Source organism: Drosophila ananassae, chromosome 2L, assembly GCF_017639315.1.
Source record: "Drosophila ananassae strain 14024-0371.13 chromosome 2L, ASM1763931v2, whole genome shotgun sequence".
Classification (NCBI taxonomy): domain Eukaryota; kingdom Metazoa; phylum Arthropoda; class Insecta; order Diptera; family Drosophilidae; genus Drosophila; species Drosophila ananassae.
The window spans coordinates 14335579-14353938 of record NC_057927.1 but is presented as its reverse complement, the minus strand read 5'-3'; the positions used below and the strand labels follow the sequence as shown (position 1 = coordinate 14353938).

Here is an 18360-nt window from a genome sequence, read left to right as displayed (position 1 = left end):
ACTTTTTAAAAGTAGGTTTCGATATTTTTTTTCTAAAAATGTTTTTTTTTTTTTTAATTTTAAACAAATCTGTAAAGAATGGAAAACAGAATAAGCGAAATGATCTGACTGTTCTTTTTATTTTTGAGCCCAAGGTATCAGTTGAATTAGAGTGACCATTTGCGGAATACCAGCGCTGCCAGATACATTTTTAAAGAGCGCTTTAACTGGGTGGCAGCACCAACACTGTCTATTCGAGTGATTTAGCATTTTTCGGCATAAAGAAAATTATAAAGGTGCAATTGGTTAGTACGCAAAAGTTTTACTCAAGCACAGCATAGACGAAGGGATTTGGAGTCTAAATTGAACATATGTCACTTACACATTCGTAGGAAATACTTTCGACTGGAAACAACGAAGCGATAAAATGAGTCTTACGTCCGCCGCGGGGATAATCTCCCTTCTTGATGAGCCGATGCCGGACCTCAAGGTATTCGCCCTCAAAAAGCTGGATAACATTGTGGATGAGTTCTGGCCGGAGATCTCCGAGTCCATTGAGAAGATTGAGATGCTGCATGAGGATCGCAGCTTTCCGGAGAACAAGTTGGCCGGAATGGTGGCCTCCAAGGTCTTCTATCATTTGGGGTCCTTCGAAGACGCCCTAACATATGCCTTGGGGGCAGGCGACCTCTTTGATGTGAATGCTAGGAATGAATACACCGAAACCATCATTGCCAAGTGCATTGATTTCTACATTGCCCAGAGGGTGGAGTTCATAGAGAATCCCAAGGAGGCCACGGCCGTAGATGAGCGTCTGGAGGGGATTGTCAACCGGATGATTCAGCGCTGTCTGGACGATAACCAGTTTCGTCAGGCCTTGGGCATTGCATTGGAGACACGTCGCATGGACATCTTCGAGGTGGCGATCATGAAGTCTGACGATGTGCGTGGCATGCTGGCCTACGCCTACAATGTCACCATGTCCCTGATTCAGAATCGGGCCTTCCGCAACCAAGTGCTGCGCTGCCTAGTTGGCTTGTATCGGGATTTGGGTGTGCCTGACTATGTGAACATGTGCCAGTGTCTGATCTTCCTGGAGGACCCGCTGGCCGTGGCAGAAATGCTTGACGCCTTGACTCGTTCATCAGTAGAGACTAACAACCTGATGGCCTACCAGATTGCCTTTGATCTTTATGAGTCCGCCACGCAAGAATTTCTAGGCAATGTACTGCAGGCTCTTAAAAATACAGCACCCATTCCCACCGCCCTGCCCAGTACGTTCAAGCCTCAGGGAACATCATCTGGAGACAGTAAGTCGGAGGATGACGGCAAGTCGAAATCCAGCGAAGATATCACAGAAGAAAAAGAAGGTATTTAAAGGTCTATCTCTAAACTAAAAAATGTTATACAATTTTCTTGTAATTTTCAGCTGATGCTAAGGTTGAACGCACCATAGAATCCCTCAATGAGGTGGAGAAGCTGCATCAGAAAAACATCGAAAAGCTCATATCCATTCTGTCCGGAGAGGTGTCTATAGACCTTCAGCTGCAGTTCCTTATCCGCAGCAACCACGCCGATCTGCAGGTTCTGAGAGGCACTAAGGAGGCCGTTCGCGTATCCATCTGCCACACAGCCACCGTGATTGCCAACGCTTTCATGCATAGTGGCACCACCTCCGATCAATTCCTGCGCGACAATCTCGACTGGCTGGCCAGGGCAACGAATTGGGCCAAGCTGACGGCCACAGCGTCGTTGGGTGTGATCCATCGCGGGCACGAAAAGGACTCCCTGGCACTAATGCAAAGTTACCTGCCCAAGGAGGCTGGTCCCAGCTCCGGCTACTCCGAGGGTGGAGCTCTCTATGCCTTGGGCTTGATTCACGCCAACCATGGAGCCAATATCATTGACTATCTACTGCAGCAGCTTAAGGATGCCCAGAACGAAAACGTGCGCCACGGTGGATGCCTGGGTCTCGGTCTCGCTGGAATGGGCACCCATCGCCAGGACCTGTACGAGCAGCTTAAGTTCAACCTGTACCAGGACGATGCAGTTACTGGAGAGGCTGCGGGCATTGCCATGGGAATGGTGATGCTGGGCTCTAAGAACGCCCAAGCTATCGAGGATATGGTGTCTTATGCTCAGGAAACGCAGCACGAGAAGATCCTACGTGGTTTGGCCGTTGGCATTTCACTTACGATGTTCTCCCGACTGGAGGAAGCTGATCCTCTAGTCACCAGCCTGTCCACCGACAAGGACCCAGTCCTTCGCCGCTCCGGAATGTACACCTTGGCTATGGCCTACAACGGAACTGGCAGTAACAAAGCCATCCGGAAGTTGCTTCATGTGGCCGTCTCTGATGTGAATGACGACGTGCGTCGGGCTGCTGTTACCGCCATCGGTTTTATTCTATTCCGCACTCCGGAACAGTGCCCATCGGTGGTTAGTCTTTTGGCCGAATCATACAATCCGCACGTTCGCTACGGAGCCGCCATGGCGTTGGGTATCGCTTGTGCCGGCACGGGACTGCGAGAGGCCATTGCCCTCCTGGAGCCTATGGTCAAGTTCGATCCGGTTAACTTTGTGCGGCAGGGTGCCCTGATCGCATCTGCCATGATCCTGATCCAGCACACAGACCAGAGTTGCCCCAAGACGACCTTCTTCCGCCAGCTGTATGCTGAGGTCATCAGCAACAAGCACGAGGATGTTATGGCCAAGTACGGCGCCATCCTGGCCCAAGGTAAGTTGGCTTGCGGACTAGAACATTAATTCCTTATTAGATTTTATGCATTTATAAATCGTTTGTCGTTTTTCAGGCATCATTGACGCTGGTGGCAGGAACGCAACCCTTTCGCTGCAATCCCGCACAGGTCACACCAACCTGCAGGCCGTCGTGGGCATGCTGGCCTTCACCCAGTACTGGTACTGGTTCCCCCTGGCGCACACTCTGTCGCTGGCCTTTACGCCCACCTGCGTGATCGGCCTGAACTCCGACCTCAAGATGCCCAAGATGGAGTTCAAGTCGGCGGCCAAGCCATCGTTGTACGCCTACCCCGCCCCGCTGGAGGAGAAGAAGAGCGAGGAGCGCGAGAAGGTGGCCACCGCTGTTCTGTCCATTGCTGCCCGGCAAAAGCGACGCGAAAACGCCGACAAGAAGGAGGACGAAAAGATGGACGTGGATGAGGACAGCAAGGAGGCCACCACCTCTGTCAAAAAGGAGGAAGAAGCCAAGACCGAAGAGAAACCTGCCGTCGAGGAGAAGCCTAAGAAGAAGGAGGAGAAAGAGAAAAAGAAGGAGGAGGACAAGGAGGCAGCCAGCACCAGCAGCTCCAGCGACAAGGAGAAGGAGAAGGAAAAAGAAAAGGACAAGAAGGAGAAGAAAGAGCCCGAGCCCACATCCGAGGTCCTCCAGAATCCCGCTCGTGTGTTGCGTCAGCAGCTCAAAGTCCTTAGCGTTATCGATGGGCAGTTGTACGAACCCTTGAAAGAAGTAACCATCGGCGGTATCATCGTGTTCCAGCACACCGGCAAGGCCGAGGATCAGGAGCTTGTGGAGCCCGTGGCGGCCTTTGGTCCAATGAACGACGAGGAGAAGGAGCCGGAGCCGCCAGAGCCCTTCGAGTACATCGAGGACTAAATGGGCATGCTGTTTGTCATTATCTAAGTAAAACTGTTCGATTTTCAACCTTGCATACTATTCACCAGGTGTATACTAAACAAAAACTAGAAACTCCTCTTGCATACGCTGATTAAATGCTAATCCCTAAAAATAAAATAAAATGTTCATCGTATAAGATGTAAATTACCTAGTTAGGTTGTTTATTTATATTGTTATGGTGGATGTCTGATAATTTTTATTGCCGTGACGTTTTGGCGGGCGACTACCTCTTAATTTAATCTTGGGAAAGCTTCCCCTGTAAGAAGTAGCTTTGTTTTCGTCATATGTTGCAAGCGCTTCTTCTGCCAAACATAAACAATTTCACAATGCTTGGCAATGATAAGCTCTCTCTCCTCTCTCAATGAAGTTGTCCTCTCTCTCGTGGGTCACAGGGGCTTATCAAAAAGGGGATTAAATTTACGGCTTGAACTTAAAATAGAATTTTTTAATTTTCAAAAACTTCATTTAGATTTTAATAAATCAAAAATATTAATACGAAATGAATATAAGCATAGAAAATTAAAAATATGGAAAGATTAATTAAGGTCCTAAATATGGGATTTTTTTGCTTTTGGATCTATAATTTTAACTAGAAAACTTTATTTTCGTATAATGTATCTCTTAAATAATAAATTTATGTATGCAATCTCTTGTCTTGTTTTTAAACCCCTTTTCGGCACGCCTCTGTTTCATCTGAAGATGAAGTTTAATTGAAGAGTATTTGAAATCCTTTAGGAGATTCATCAACTGACATTCCATAGACAACTAGACCAACAACTCTGCTTATCATTTATAACTTTAAAGCCCCATTGTTACTATGCTTAATTTCTCTCAATTTTTGTGTTCAGCAAACAATTACTGTGGGACCGGGTGGCAACGCCACCGAGTATAAATTCTCGGGCTCTCGCCGTTTCCCGCTCAGTTCTTTTTTTATAGTAGCACTCTTAGTTTCGGTTAATTGTGTGTTATTTGTAGTGAAATCCCATAGGCTAAGTCTCGTTGATCGGATATCTTGGATATTGTTAGTGTGGCTGTGCCAGACGGCTGTTAATTAGCATATATATGTATTATATTATATTACAAATACAACGACAAACACAATTCACACCCACTCTCCGCCAGGCAGAAGTAGCAACAAATTTTTGTAAACGGTAAATTTGGATTGGTGAGAGCGCTGCTGCATAACGGTGAACAAATCGGTGCTGACCTCGACCTAGACAACATATGTATGTACATATGTAAATAAACGTACATAGTCCACCTGCCAACTGATTTGTTGTTGCCGGCTGTGCGTTATTGATTTTCACTCCAGTTTGCTCAGAAGAGCAAGTGAATCAGTGCCGTAACGGTTGATCCCCTTGCCGGTTACTCCCCAAAAAAAAAAAAATATGAACCGCACCAGAAGAAAGGTTGTCCGTCCAAAGAATCCCTACACCAAGGCGAATATCTTCTCACAATGGAGCTTCTGGTAAGTTACCTTGGAATCGAGCAATAACCTCCGATTCTAGTACATGCCGTCTATATAGTGTACCAGTTCATTCCGCATCATTATTCACCTGCCTCCAATTACATTAGTTAACAAAAGAAATTATTACTCACGAAAACTATAAGCCTTAAATCTCAGACTTGTGTTGATTGTTTTTTAAGACTTCTGACCTTATTTTGTGAGTAACTTACAGCCCTTATTTACAAGTGTCGGTGTGACTTGTTAACTAGTGTTATTTACGGTAAATTACACCTTTTTGTGCTCTGATTAAGCACGTGTTCTATGTTCCTGCCATATTGTGGTTTCATATTTTTATCAGGCTGGGACACCACCCCCAGTTCCACCCGATACTCCATATAATTAGTTTAGTTGTATTAGCCTGTTTGGCCGATAAGTAATGGCCGTTATCTGGCCGACAACAACCGAAAATCGGGGCGAAGTCTAATGAGAAATATTTAGTACGCACATCGATTAAATTGGACGCCACTCGTTTATTAGATGTCATTGTTGGCCGCAAGGTTACATCGTTATCTGCTGGCTTGTCCGCATTGAACGCTTGCCAATTGTAACCAGATGGATCCGGGCATCCGCACTTTATTACGTTTTTCCTCTAATAAACAAATGAAACGATAAGGCGGCAATTTGAAATACAATTTTATAGAAAATTACTGTTAAGACTCTTAACTCAAGAGATGTTTACAATATAGTTTAAAGAACTTGCAGCAACCATTAACAAAAATGATTTTGAATGATTTTACTAAAACATCTGTGAAAATCACAGTTTATATACATATAGAAAGTTTACTTTAAGTGGTATCCACTGTATGTTCAAGTGTCCCCACAACCACAATGGCTTGATTAATAATGAATCAAACAATGTCTGGGGGAACTTCGCACATAATGAATCTGACGAAATTCCCCTACAAATTGTCTTTGTTTATAATTCTAAAAAAAAAAGGCGTTTTCTATAGCAACACGTCTTCGCCAACTTATCATAATTATGGCTATTACATAGACTTAACCTAATAAAATCTGTTTAAAGCCTTAGAAAGCCTCCTTAAAGACCTACGGGCTTTCAGAAACGTAGCCTCCGTTCTACTATCAGGGCAATTAAAGAATTTCCGAGCTATTAAAAAGTGATAACAGTCTTATAACTGAAAAGCAAACACAAGTTTCATTATTCCTAAAGATTCATCTTGAAATTAGGTGTAAAAAGTACTAACTTGGTTATTAAATCCAATCAATAACACTATATTTGCTTTGGTGATTTTTCAGGTGGATGCGAGATCTGTTCAAGCGCGGCCTCCAAGGTCCGCTGACGGACGAGGAGCTCTACCAGCACAGAAAAACACTGGACAGTGAACGAGTGACAAACAAGTTTGCTGAGCTCTGGGACGATGAGTTGAAACGAAATAATCCCAGTGTGGTGCGGATGATCCTGCGAGCATATGGAAAGATTTTCGTGCCCTTAGGACTGGCCTTTTCCATTTGCGAAACGGTTTGCAAGTAGGTACCATGTTGTTTGTTCATCGGATTAGCTAATCCCATATGACTTCCCATTTTCCAGGTCCCTCATGCCGTTGTTTTTGGGCGGCCTCGTCGGCTACTTTGCCACCAATCAGACGGAAATCAGTGAGCAGGCCGCCTATCTGTACGCCCTGGGAATCGTGATTTGCATGCTGGTGCCTGTGATAACATTCCATCCCTTTATCTTTTACATCTTCCAAGTGGGCACCAAGCTGCGGCTGGCTCTGTCCGGCTTAATCTACCGGAAGTGCCTACAGGTCTCCAAGAGCAGCAGCAACGACGGCCTTCGTGGAAGAGCAATAAATATATTGTCCAACGATTTGGGGCGGTTTGATGTGGCGCTGTGCTTCCTGCACGACACGTGGAAGGGACCGCTGGAATCAATTCTGATTGGCTACCTCATGTACCGAGAAATTGGTATCTCCTCCGTGATCGGCGTGTCCTTCATGCTCAGCTTCATTCCGCTGCAGGCTTGGGCGGCCAAGAAAGCAGCCTACTACCGCCAGATGACGGCCGAGCGAACGGATCTGAGAGTGAAGCTGATGAACGAGATCATCCAGGGCATTCAGGTGATCAAGATGTATGCGTGGGAGAAGAGCTTCGCCCGCGTCATTGCCGAGGTGCGTCTCAAGGAAGTGAAAGCCATTAAGGGCACTGCCTACATCCATGCTGGTCTAGGATGCACCTCCATGATATCGCCGTTGTCCGTATTCCTCGCCTTGTGCTCTTACGTTTACCTCGGGGATCCACTGACCGCCAAGAAAGTGTACACCGTATCCTCCTACTTCAACATGCTGAACGATTCCATGGTGCACTTCTGGCCCCTGTCCATTACCTTCATAGCGGAGGCTCTCGTATCGGCAAAGCGATGCAAGGAGTTCCTGTTGGATGGAGACAAAGCCGAGGTGCCAATTAATTTAGAGGCCAACCAGCAGACTGCCAAGAACAAGCGAAAGATCACCAAGGAAGACAAACAAAAGAATGTCGAGCTGAATGGATCTCTGCTGTCCAATGGTCAGGTGCAGCACAGTCGTCTAAGGGACTACGATCCGGATGCGACAAGGAAATGTGTCATCCTCAAGAATGTTAGTGCGTCGTGGGACACGAGTGACGGTCACGCGAACTGCGCCATCGAGGACTTCAGCACGGATATACAAGACCAAACTCTGGCAGCTGTTGTGGGTCCCGTAGGAGCGGGCAAGTCTAGTTTCCTAAATGTGCTTCTCGGCGAAGTTGGCATTGATAAAGGCGAAGCCATGGTGCACGGAACGATTTCGTATGCATCGCAGGAGCCTTGGGTCTTCGAGGGCACCATTCGCGACAATATTGTCTTTGTGGAGGACTACAACGAGAGAAGGTACAAGAAAGTGGTAAAGGCGTGTGGCCTGGAGCGTGATCTGGAGCTACTTCCACGAGGAGACCTGACAGTGGTTGGGGAGCGAGGTGTGAGTCTCAGTGGTGGACAGAAAGCCAGGGTGAGCTTGGCCCGAGCAGTCTACCGCAAGGCAGACATTTACCTACTAGATGATCCCCTGTCCGCCGTGGACACCCACGTGGGCAAGCACATCTTCGATCGCTGCATTCGTGATTTTCTGGCCAAAAAGATCCGAATCCTTGTCACCCACCAGGTGCAATATCTGTCCGATGTGGAGCATCTGCTGCTGATGGGATCCGGTAAGGTTGTGGCTCAGGGCAGCTACCAGCAGCTGCAGAGCTCGCGCCAGTTCCAGTTCCTAGAGCAAACGCAGCACGACGAAAGCGGCATTGACACGCACAGTGTGAGCAGTTTCCTGTCCCGCAGCGATTCGGAAAAGAGCATGGAGCACCACGCGCACAACCAGCTCCTGCGGCCGGACGAAGAAGTGGAGGAGTTGAACCAAGAGCAGCAGTCGGTGGGCTCGGTTAAATTCCACGTATACGCCTCCTATATCAAGGCATTGGACAGTACTTTCCTGTTGGGCATTATAGTTGCTTTGTTCCTTGTGGCGAGGGTGATGCTCACCGGAGTGGACTACTTCCTGTCGCGATGGTAAGGTCTTACTAGCTATTTACCAAACTTGTTACTAATTGAATCAATTGCATTTTAGGGTCATTTGGGAGGAGAAAGTGGCAGCCAACATCACCGCTGCCTTGTTGAACGAAAGCGATGCAATGCCTGAAAATGACACGCTGCCCTTGAATACAACAGACTCCTCTGCAACGTCCCTGGTTTCTGAAAATATTGAGGCCAATGTGCGCAAGGAGCTGGTACTCTTCTATGCCATCATATTGGGCACCACGCTGGTGGTCTATCTCATACGTACGTTCGGCTTCTTCAAGATGTGCCTGCGCATTTCGCTCCACCTTCACGACAAACTCTTCAGAGGAATTACGCGGGCCAGCATGTACTTCTTCAATACGAACTCCTCTGGCCGAATACTGAATCGCTTCTCGAAGGACATTCGCACTGTGGACACGGATCTGCCGCACACACTGTTGGATTGTCTGGCCTTTGTTATCGACGTATCTGGTGTCTTGATCATTGTGGCCATTGCCAACTACTGGCTGCTGGTTCCGGCTGGCGTGATAGTGATCATCTTGGGATGTATTCGCTATCTCTATGTGAACACTAGCCGCAGTGTCAAGCGTTTGGAGTCAATATGTAAGTTGCCATTTATGTCATGTTGGTTTAAAAATCTAACAATATTCCTTTCTTTAAAGCTCGCAGTCCGGTGTTCTCGCTGACAAACCAAACCTTCCAGGGTCTCACAACCATTCGCGCTTTGCAGGCTCAAAGCGCCCTGGAGTCGGAGTTCCATGGCTACCAAAACGCCAACACATCTGCCTGGTTCCTGTTTCTTTCCTGCACCCGAGCCTTTGCCCTGTGGTCGGACATGCTGTGTATTGGATATATGGCGGCCGTAACCTTCAGTTTTCTGCTGCTCAAAAACGAATTCTTCAGCGGCGACGTGGGTCTGGCCATTCTGCACTCAACCACAATGACGGGCATGTGCCAGTGGGGTATGCGACAAACTGCCGAGTTGGAGAACCAGATGACCAGCGTCGAGAGAGTGTTGGAGTACACGGAGCAACCGTCGGAGGCACCTTTGGAAACTGCGGAAAAGTTTAAGCCAAAAACCGAGTGGCCCAGCAAAGGTCGCATCGAGTTCACGAACTTCAAACTACGCTACTCGCCCAAGGAGTCACCTGTTCTTCGCGATCTGAACTTCACCATCGAGCCACGCGAAAAGATCGGCATTGTGGGTCGTACCGGTGCCGGAAAATCGTCCATCATTCAGTCCATTTTCCGCCTGGCCTGCAACGAGGGCATGATCCGCATCGACGACGTGGATATTGAAAACATGGGACTACATGATCTGCGCAGTCACATTTCGATCATACCCCAAGATCCGGTTCTATTCTCCGGCACCTTGCGCTATAATCTGGACCCCATGGACGAGCGCTCGGACGAGGAGATGTGGAAGGCTCTGGGCGATGTGGAGCTGCGTTCCTATGTTTCAACACTGATCGGGGGGTTGAATTGTCGCATGTACGATGGAGGATCCAACTTCAGTGTCGGCCAGCGGCAGCTTGTTTGCCTGGCCAGGGCCATACTGAGACACAACAAAATCCTGATCATGGACGAGGCCACGGCCAATGTGGATCCAGAGTGAGTGAAATGAGAACACGCATTAGATAAATCTATTTCAATGAGATTTTCTTACATTTTTCAGAACGGACAAACTTATTCAGCGGACCATTCGCTCCAAGTTCGCGCACTGCACAGTTCTGACAATAGCCCACCGGCTGCACACCGTGATGGACAGTGATCGAGTGCTGGTGATGGATGCTGGGGAAGCTCGGGAGCTGGGTCATCCCTATGAGCTGCTCCAGCGACCCGATGGATACTTGCGCCAGTTGGTGGACCACACCGGAGCAGCCACAGCGTACGCTCTGCAGCAGGCGGCGGAGCAGAGTTATAGTAAACAACTTCTGGGCGACGGCACGCCCACCGAGGAAATAAACATCACCCTGGCGATGGAGGAAAAGGCGGAGTAACCAAAAACAACAAACACACAAAACTTAGGGCTTAGAGCATGAAAACTAAAAGTATTATGTACATAACAGTTATGTACTTAAAGCTAATAAGTTACCTATTGCCTTGTACTTAAGGGATTTAATATTTAAGCTTATTTATCGTTACGAATTTATGTGTATGCATCTGTTCTACTAGCTTACTAGTGTGTATGTACTTCAAACGTCTTGTACTTCATGTGTTCAGTTGAAGAACGAATCAAAAGCAATTCGCGCCGCGCACAAATCAGAGCAAATTCAATCAAATAAGACAAATAGTTTATTTAGGTACTTTTTTAAAAATATGTGTAGCTAATGTAGTATTACAAAATCGTACTTATAGATATGTACAATCTCAATAAAGTGCCTGAGAATTATTACTTATAAATTGAAAAAAACAATGCAACGAGTTTTTGTTGTCCAATGGTGGACTGTCCTTTGATGTAGGGGAAGTGCTTGATGTCACTTGACCAGTTTTTGACCAGTAACTCTATTTTTGAGTCACCCAGCATAAAAATATCTAATCGGTTATTAACAGCATGTCCGGGACTGTTAACATCCGTGTGATTCATCAGCGGATTGATAAGGATGAACCTTCCAATTAAAATTGTCAATTGCTGAAAAGTGTAATCAGAGTAAGTCAACACGGTGGCACGCCGGCTCTGATAAGATACCGGGAGAGGTGGTCACTAAAAGCTACTGCCCCTGACCGCCCTCTGGCCAATCGGACGGGATGCCCCGCGAGCGGATCAAAAATTTTGTTAAAAAACAGCAAAACACACTTAGCCAAAAAAAGTCCACGAATCGTGGCGGTTGCTGCAGCGGCTGCTCCGGTGATGGGTTGCTGTCATCGGGAATTAAGATAAAACTGGGCTGTTCGATAGGACGGCAGGCGGATCATTGATTTATGGCGATGATTCCCGACCACAACGTAGTCGTGCGAAGTTAGTTCAAATTGAATTGTCCGGACGGGCAGGCAGTTAGTTGGTACTGAAGCGGCACAAGAACCGCACGCGAGTGGAAAGAAGAAACCGTGTCAAGGATCTACCATACATATGTGATATTTATCCACCTATGCATATTACTTTTGAGGGAATTGGCTAACTAGAATGAGTGGCATCCATGAGCAGCGAAAACCGAATCCCGTGGTCAAGGCCAATTTCCTATCCAAATGGTTCTTTATGTGAGTGAATCGTGTCTGTCGTGTGTCGCCGTGGCGTATACGTAATATTTCTAAATTAGTGAACTCGTGAGAAGTGTTTTGCTCGGAGGGACTTCAAGCGTTGACCCCTCTTAAAGTCCTGCTGATTAGATACGGAGTTGAGTGACGAACTGCCCGCTGCCAGATTTATAGCCAGTGCCTTGGCCGTCACTCTGAATTTACACCCGCACGAGTGGACTCGCCTGTGAAGCACGATAAAGAGCCTCGACAGCTGGACGACACCTGTCACCATGTCGCCCGTCCATCAACACCGCTCCGAACTCTTCTCTGACTTTGTGCTCTGTCTTCTTGCAGCTGGACGCGCGAGATTCTCATCAAGGGCCTGCGCCGGAATCTCGATCCCGCTGATCTCTATGCTCCCGATCCGAGTCTAGAGAGCTGCAATGTGTCCTCGTATCTGTTGGGCTTCTGGGAGCAGGAGCTGCATCGCTCCAAGCCTAGTGTCCTGCGCATGATATTCAGAGCCTACGGTTGGAGTTTCATTCCTTCGAGCATTGTCTACTCCATCCTAACTATTGCAGTGCAGTAAGTTTCCGATAAAAAAGTAAATCCTTCATCTCGTACTACTTTTATGTCCTTCCAGCACAACGCAGCCCTTAATGCTGGGTGGCCTGGTGTCCTTTTTCTCAGAGAGCTCCGTGAACATCAGCAAACACTCGGCATACATGTATGCCATGGGCGTAGTGCTTTGCTCCTTGATCTCTGGGCTCTTCTATCACCCCTTTATGAAATACCTCTTCCGTGTGGGCTCTCGCGTCCGCTTGGCTTGCACTGGACTTGTGTACCGTAAGTTCCTGCGGGTCTCGGTGGCGGCGGATACCAGTGGGGTGAGTGGCTATGCCATCGCTTTGATGGCTACGGACTTGCCGACTTTCAACGAGGCCTTCTATAACTTTCACGAGCTGTGGCGTGGTCCGCTGGAGGGCGCGGTGTTCGTATATATCATCTACCAGTTGATTGGGTGGCCGGCGATAGTGGGACTCGCCGCTATCCTAGCCTTCATACCGCTCCAGGCTTGGGCCGCCCGGGCAAATGGTCGGTACAAGAGGAAATCCGCGGAATTCGGAGACGATCGGGTGAAGCTAATGAATGAGATTATCGCCGCCATTCAGCTGATTAAGATGTACGCCTGGGAGAAGTCCTTCGGCAAGCTGATCGCCAAAGTGCGAAAGAAGGAGATGAAAGCCATCAGAGGATCCACTTATATTTATGCGGGATTGCAGTGCACTGGCATGATCTCAAAGCTCTCGCTGTTCCTCTCATTGGTCACCTACGTTTTCACCGGCGACATAGTCACTGCCCAGAAGGTCTTCATTGTTTCCAGCTACTATGACCACTTGAATGATTCTCTTCTACATTCCTGGCCGCTGGCCATTAATATGTGGGTCGAGACATTTGTGGTGGCCAACCGCGTCAAGGATTTCCTCTTCCAGCACGAGAACCCTTCCGACGGTGGCGTCGATAACATTAAGACTCCGGATGAGAGCCCTGACCACGGGAACTTCTACGGCCGTAATCATAATCCAAAGGCGAAGGTGAAGAGTATTTTGATACAGAAACTAACGGCTAGCTGGGATCAGGCTAGTCAAGAGAAGCGTCACCGTCACATTGAGGGTGTGAGCTTCCAGGCTTCGGATCAGCAGTTTCTGGGCATCGTGGGCACGGTGGGAGCCGGAAAGAGCACACTGCTTCAAGCAATCCTGGGAGAACTCGATATTATTAGTGGAAGTGTGGAGCTGAATGGTGTCCTGAGCTATGCTCCCCAGGAGCCTTGGATAATGAAGGGAACTCTCCGGGAAAATATCCTTTTCACTGAGCCCTTCGACGAGCAGCGATACCAAGAGGTCCTTCGTGTCTGTCACCTTGACAAGGATGTGGAACACCTGCCAGGTGGAGATGCCGCCAGAATAGGTGAGGGCGGTGCCAGTTTGAGTGGAGGCCAGAAGGCCCGGGTTAGCCTAGCCAGAGCTGTTTACCGGAAAGCGGACATCTACCTCCTGGACGATCCACTGTCCGCCGTGGACTCACATGTCAGCAAAATGCTCTTAGATCGCTGCCTAAACAAGTTTCTGGCAAACAAAATCCGCATCCTGGTCACCCATCGAGTGCAGCTGCTGCGCCATGTGGATCACCTAGTTCTGCTCGAAGGTGGGCGAATCTCTGTCCAGGGGAAGTACGATGCCTTGAGGAAACTCATCAATTTCCGGATGTCGGTGGCCAATGATGTTGAGGTGGCCAAGTTAAGGGCCATGCGTACGGACAGTGTTTACGAGGATCCGGAGCCGAGGAAGTCCCTGACCCAGGAGGAGCACCTCGATCGGGATAAACTAGAGCAACAGTTCAAGGAGCAGCAGGACAAAGGATCTGTCAAGTTAAAGACCTACAGGGCCTACTTGCGAGAACTGGGACACCCACTTGTGGTGGCCATAATCCTTATTTTGTTCGTAGTGGCCCGAGTCTCTGAAGCTACCATGGATATATTCCTTTCCAAGTGGTAAGTAAAAACATCTAGAATTCATTGGATTAAAAATAGAACCCAAAAATTCCCCATCTGGCGAAATCCAAGCCAAGATATTTTAGTCTCTAGTGACTAAATTAAAAAAATGTTCAGTCATTGTTAGCTATTTTGATTTACAGTGTTTATGTTATAATAATAAGGCAGATTGATAAAAACGAGTGTACTTGTTCCAGTTGTTTATTGTCATAAATATAGCCGGAATTTCCTAACAGATGTAATCGATAATATTATCTTGACACTGCATGTTGTCTGGTTGGTTCAATACTTCTACTAGGAAGATAGGAACTAAAACTAGGAGGGTTTCCCATCAAACTTCTATCTCAAATTCTATGAAAAATTAATACAATCTTTTTTACAGGGCCACTTGGGAGGAAACGGAACCCAATCTCCACGAGCCTGTCCCGGAGTACCATAGAACCCGTATGCACATGGTGACCCTTTATACCATCCTCATTCTGAGCACTTTGATATTTTACGTTTTGCGCACCTTTGGGTTCTTTGCGATGACCCTGCGCATTTCTCTAAGGATTCACAATGATCTCTTTCAAGGGATTATCCGCGCCTGCATGAACTTCTTTACGGTTGCTACTTCCGGCAGGATCCTGAATCGCTTTTCCAGCGACATCCTAGCAATTGACGTGAATCTACCGCAGTCCTTGATGGACTCCATAGAGTTTGTGGTGAATGCTCTTGCCGTGTTGGCGGTTGTGAGTACTGCCAATATTTGGCTCCTGATTCCGGCCATCGTTGTGGTGGCTTTACTGTACGGGTGTCGATGTCTTTACATTGGAGCTAGCCGGAGTTTGAAGAGAATTGAAACCATAAGTAAGTGATTTACATTCTTGTGTAGTAAAGTAACTAAATAGTTACTATACATTTCCCATTTCCAGCCCGCAGTCCCATCTACTCCCACACGAATACCACCTTCAGAGGTCTGGCCACCATCCGAGCCCTTGATGGAAAGAAACGCATGGAGGAGCGCTTCCATTACTACCAGAATGAGAACACCTCCGCTCTGTACCTCTATGTCAGCATCAATAGAGCCTTTGCCTTTTGGACGGATCTCATATGTGTCTTGTACATTGCGGCTGTGACTTTCAGCTTCCTGATCTTCGATAGCCGGCGGGGCTACTACAGTGGAGATGTGGGTCTGGCCATCACCCAGTCCATGAACCTGGTGCTAATGTGTCAGGCGGGAATGCGGCAGACCGTCGAGCTGGAGAACATGATGACCAGTGTGGAAAGGGTCCTCGAATATGCCAATATTCCCTCGGAACCCGCTTACGAAACTCCGGAGTCTGTAAAGTTACCGAAAACCTGGCCAAGTGGCGGGCAGCTGGAGTTCCGCGATCTCCGACTGCGCTATAACAACCATGGTCCCTATGTCCTTAAAGGACTAAACTTTACGATTCGAGGAGAAGAAAAGATTGGGATTGTGGGTCACACGGCAGCCGGAAAGTCCTCGATTGCTCAGGCTCTGTTCCGGCTGGCCCATAACGATGGCCATATAGCCATCGATGGCTACGACACCTCGGACCTGGGTTTGCACGACCTGCGGAGCAGGATCTCGATTATACCCCAGGATCCGGTGCTCTTCTCAGGCTCTCTCCGCTTCAATCTCGACCCGTTCGAGGAGAAGTCGGACGAGGAGCTATGGCACGCCCTGGAGGCTGTCAACATGAAGGCATTTGTATCGAATCTTAAGGACGGGCTATGGTGTCGCCTCCACGACAATGGAGCCAACTTTAGCCTGGGCCAGAGGCAGCTGGTCTGCCTGGCAAGAGCTCTCCTTCGCCAGAACAAAATACTCATTATGGACGAGGCGACTGCCAATGTCGATCCCGAGTAAGTCAATGAAAAAATCTTTTTAAGACAGTAACTACAAATCAGCTGACCGACCAAAGTAGATTTGTTTGGTAGTCCGTAATATTTTGATCGATTGGTTAATTCAATGCCCCTGAAAGTACAAAACATGCGACGTCAAAACTGACACCCAAAAATGACAAACGTCAAAAATGACAGGACAGACATTTTGTTTAATATTTCCATATTCAAATTCAGGAAACTGCGTAGTAAACGTAGTGTATTTTGTTATCTAGACAGTTCTCAAAAGATGGTTAATTCAATAAGGAATCTTTTTGTTGACTTATAGTTCACAAAAGTTAATAATATACCTTTTTGGAAGGAAACCTTTTCATTCATTTTTGTTATCTAGACATTTTAGAAAAGGATCAAAATTTGATGAGGAAACTGTTTGTTGATTGTCATTTTAATTTCCATTTTCAATAGTTAAGTTTATGTTTTGAAGAACCAAAGCCGGACGGGAGTACAGATGACGTGACTGAAGAATAGAACTCTCCCAACTACCCAACTCTAATACGTTTTTTATATGTTTTAGGACCGATCATCTCATCCAGGCCGCGATACACTCAAGATTCGCCCACTGCACTGTGCTGACGATCGCCCACCGACTCCACACGGTGATGGACAACGATAGGGTGATGGTGGTGGACATGGGCCGGGTGGTGGAGCTGGGGCATCCGCATGAGTTACTGCACAACCGGCACGGGTACCTGCACCGGTTCGTGGAGAAGACGGGCGTGGGCACCGCCCAGCACCTGAGATACCTGGCGGAGCAGAGCTACCGGAAGCGGGTGCTGGGCCACAAGAAGCCGGAGGTGGAAAGCTCCGTGCTGGACACGGGGTTAAAGGGGACTACTCTGTGAAAGACTGCTGTGAATAAATTCGAACACCTGTGTAGATTGCTTTGGTTTGTTGTAAGGTATGGTAATATAGACTTTATTATAGTGAACTGATCTTTAAATATAGTTTATATATGTATATACTTTTATATGTACTTCATAATATATACTCGTACTTAGTTGTTTCAACTCTTTCGTTTGCCGTCTTGAAGTTTGAAAAAGCAATTATCATTTTAGGTTTGTATGTAAGTATACCGTCCTCTATATTTTTTCGCTACTCGTACTGTCTGGCTTGATTCGCTCTCTATAACTACGATCCTTGCTAGTTTTTTGCTTTTTTGTAGTTACAAGTCACATGAGAAATAGAAATTTTCAACTCTATTAGTTTTGTTTCTCGTCTAGGCTTAACGCATTATGTCATTAAATTTAGTTTTAGATGTGCGATAATGGCGTTTGATTCTAGATGTATATATATATTAGATTTACGAGATTTTGCTTCATATATAAAATTTTAGATTTTTTTTTTGGTAGAGTGTAAATGAATTATCGCATTCGGTTTGGTAGCAGTTTTGTTTTTTTTGTTTTTGGATTTTTGTTTTTCACGAAACTTTAATACAAGTGTATATAATATTTGTATGTAGTTGTTGTGTATAATGTTAATATTAAAGTAAATAAAGCATATTCATGTATGTATATAATTGGTTTTAAAATATTCTCTCCTCATGCTCCTCATTGATTTTAGCTTATTTAAAATTCGCTTAAAGTCTGCCTTCAACATTATTTGATGTAAATAGAAAAATCAGTGATTTCATTTATTTGTATTCTCTTTTTAAATTTGTTATATATACTCTTAATCTTTGGTGCTTAGATGTTATTGGTTGCAGTTTGGTTAAAGAAAAAAAACAAAGTTAAACCTTGAAATTCTTCCCCAAATTCCAAAGTCTAAATTGTTTTTATTTCCGAATTTCGCTTTTTAGAATGTAAATAAGTAACTAGATTTGGTTGTCCTAGAAATAAGATTGTTTGTTTGCTCATTTGTTTTGGTTTTGAGAAAAATTCGATGCTTTAATAAAATTGTTTTTCGTTTTTTTTGTTCTATATTTTTAAATATTTTCTTGTTTGTTACTCTCTAATGGTAATTGTTCAGCTAGAAGAAGTTCTCAAGCAACTTTAAGATTTCTTTCGCTCTACATTTATTTGTATCTTGTATTCATTTTG

General features: G+C 46.4%; 3 protein-coding genes across 5 annotated transcripts; all 3 read left to right on the top strand.

Annotated features, from left to right (window-relative positions):
• Window positions 1-167: 167 nt before the first annotated feature.
• Window positions 168-3785, top strand: LOC6499397 (26S proteasome non-ATPase regulatory subunit 1). 2 transcript variants are annotated; one of them, XM_032450326.2, is made up of 4 exons: window positions 168-284; window positions 372-1349; window positions 1409-2716; window positions 2793-3785. In XM_032450326.2, exons 2-4 carry the CDS (start codon window positions 407-409, stop codon window positions 3611-3613), a joined length of 3072 nt encoding a protein of 1023 aa, XP_032306217.1. In that variant the 5' UTR covers window positions 168-284; window positions 372-406; the 3' UTR covers window positions 3614-3785. The 2 variants fall into 2 exon arrangements, with proteins under 2 accessions (XP_032306217.1, XP_044570029.1); XM_044714094.1 differs by having other exon boundaries at window positions 207-1349.
• Window positions 3786-4502: 717 nt separating this feature from the next.
• LOC6499398 (ATP-binding cassette sub-family C member 4) lies at window positions 4503-11101 on the top strand. Of its 2 annotated transcripts, XM_032456309.2 has the most exons (7): window positions 4503-4698; window positions 4757-5102; window positions 6396-6626; window positions 6688-8676; window positions 8735-9288; window positions 9348-10296; window positions 10361-11101. In XM_032456309.2, exons 2-7 carry the CDS (start codon window positions 5023-5025, stop codon window positions 10683-10685), a joined length of 4128 nt encoding a protein of 1375 aa, XP_032312200.1. In that variant the 5' UTR covers window positions 4503-4698; window positions 4757-5022; the 3' UTR covers window positions 10686-11101. The 2 variants fall into 2 exon arrangements, with proteins under 2 accessions (XP_032312200.1, XP_001954716.1); XM_001954680.4 differs by having other exon boundaries at window positions 4503-5102.
• Window positions 11102-11638: 537 nt separating this feature from the next.
• Window positions 11639-17202, top strand: LOC6499399 (probable multidrug resistance-associated protein lethal(2)03659). The gene is made up of 6 exons (XM_001954679.4): window positions 11639-11883; window positions 12217-12447; window positions 12506-14416; window positions 14799-15265; window positions 15331-16285; window positions 16839-17202. Exons 1-6 carry the CDS (start codon window positions 11810-11812, stop codon window positions 17164-17166), a joined length of 3966 nt encoding a protein of 1321 aa, XP_001954715.1. The 5' UTR covers window positions 11639-11809; the 3' UTR covers window positions 17167-17202.
• The last annotated feature ends 1158 nt before the right edge of the window (window positions 17203-18360 follow it).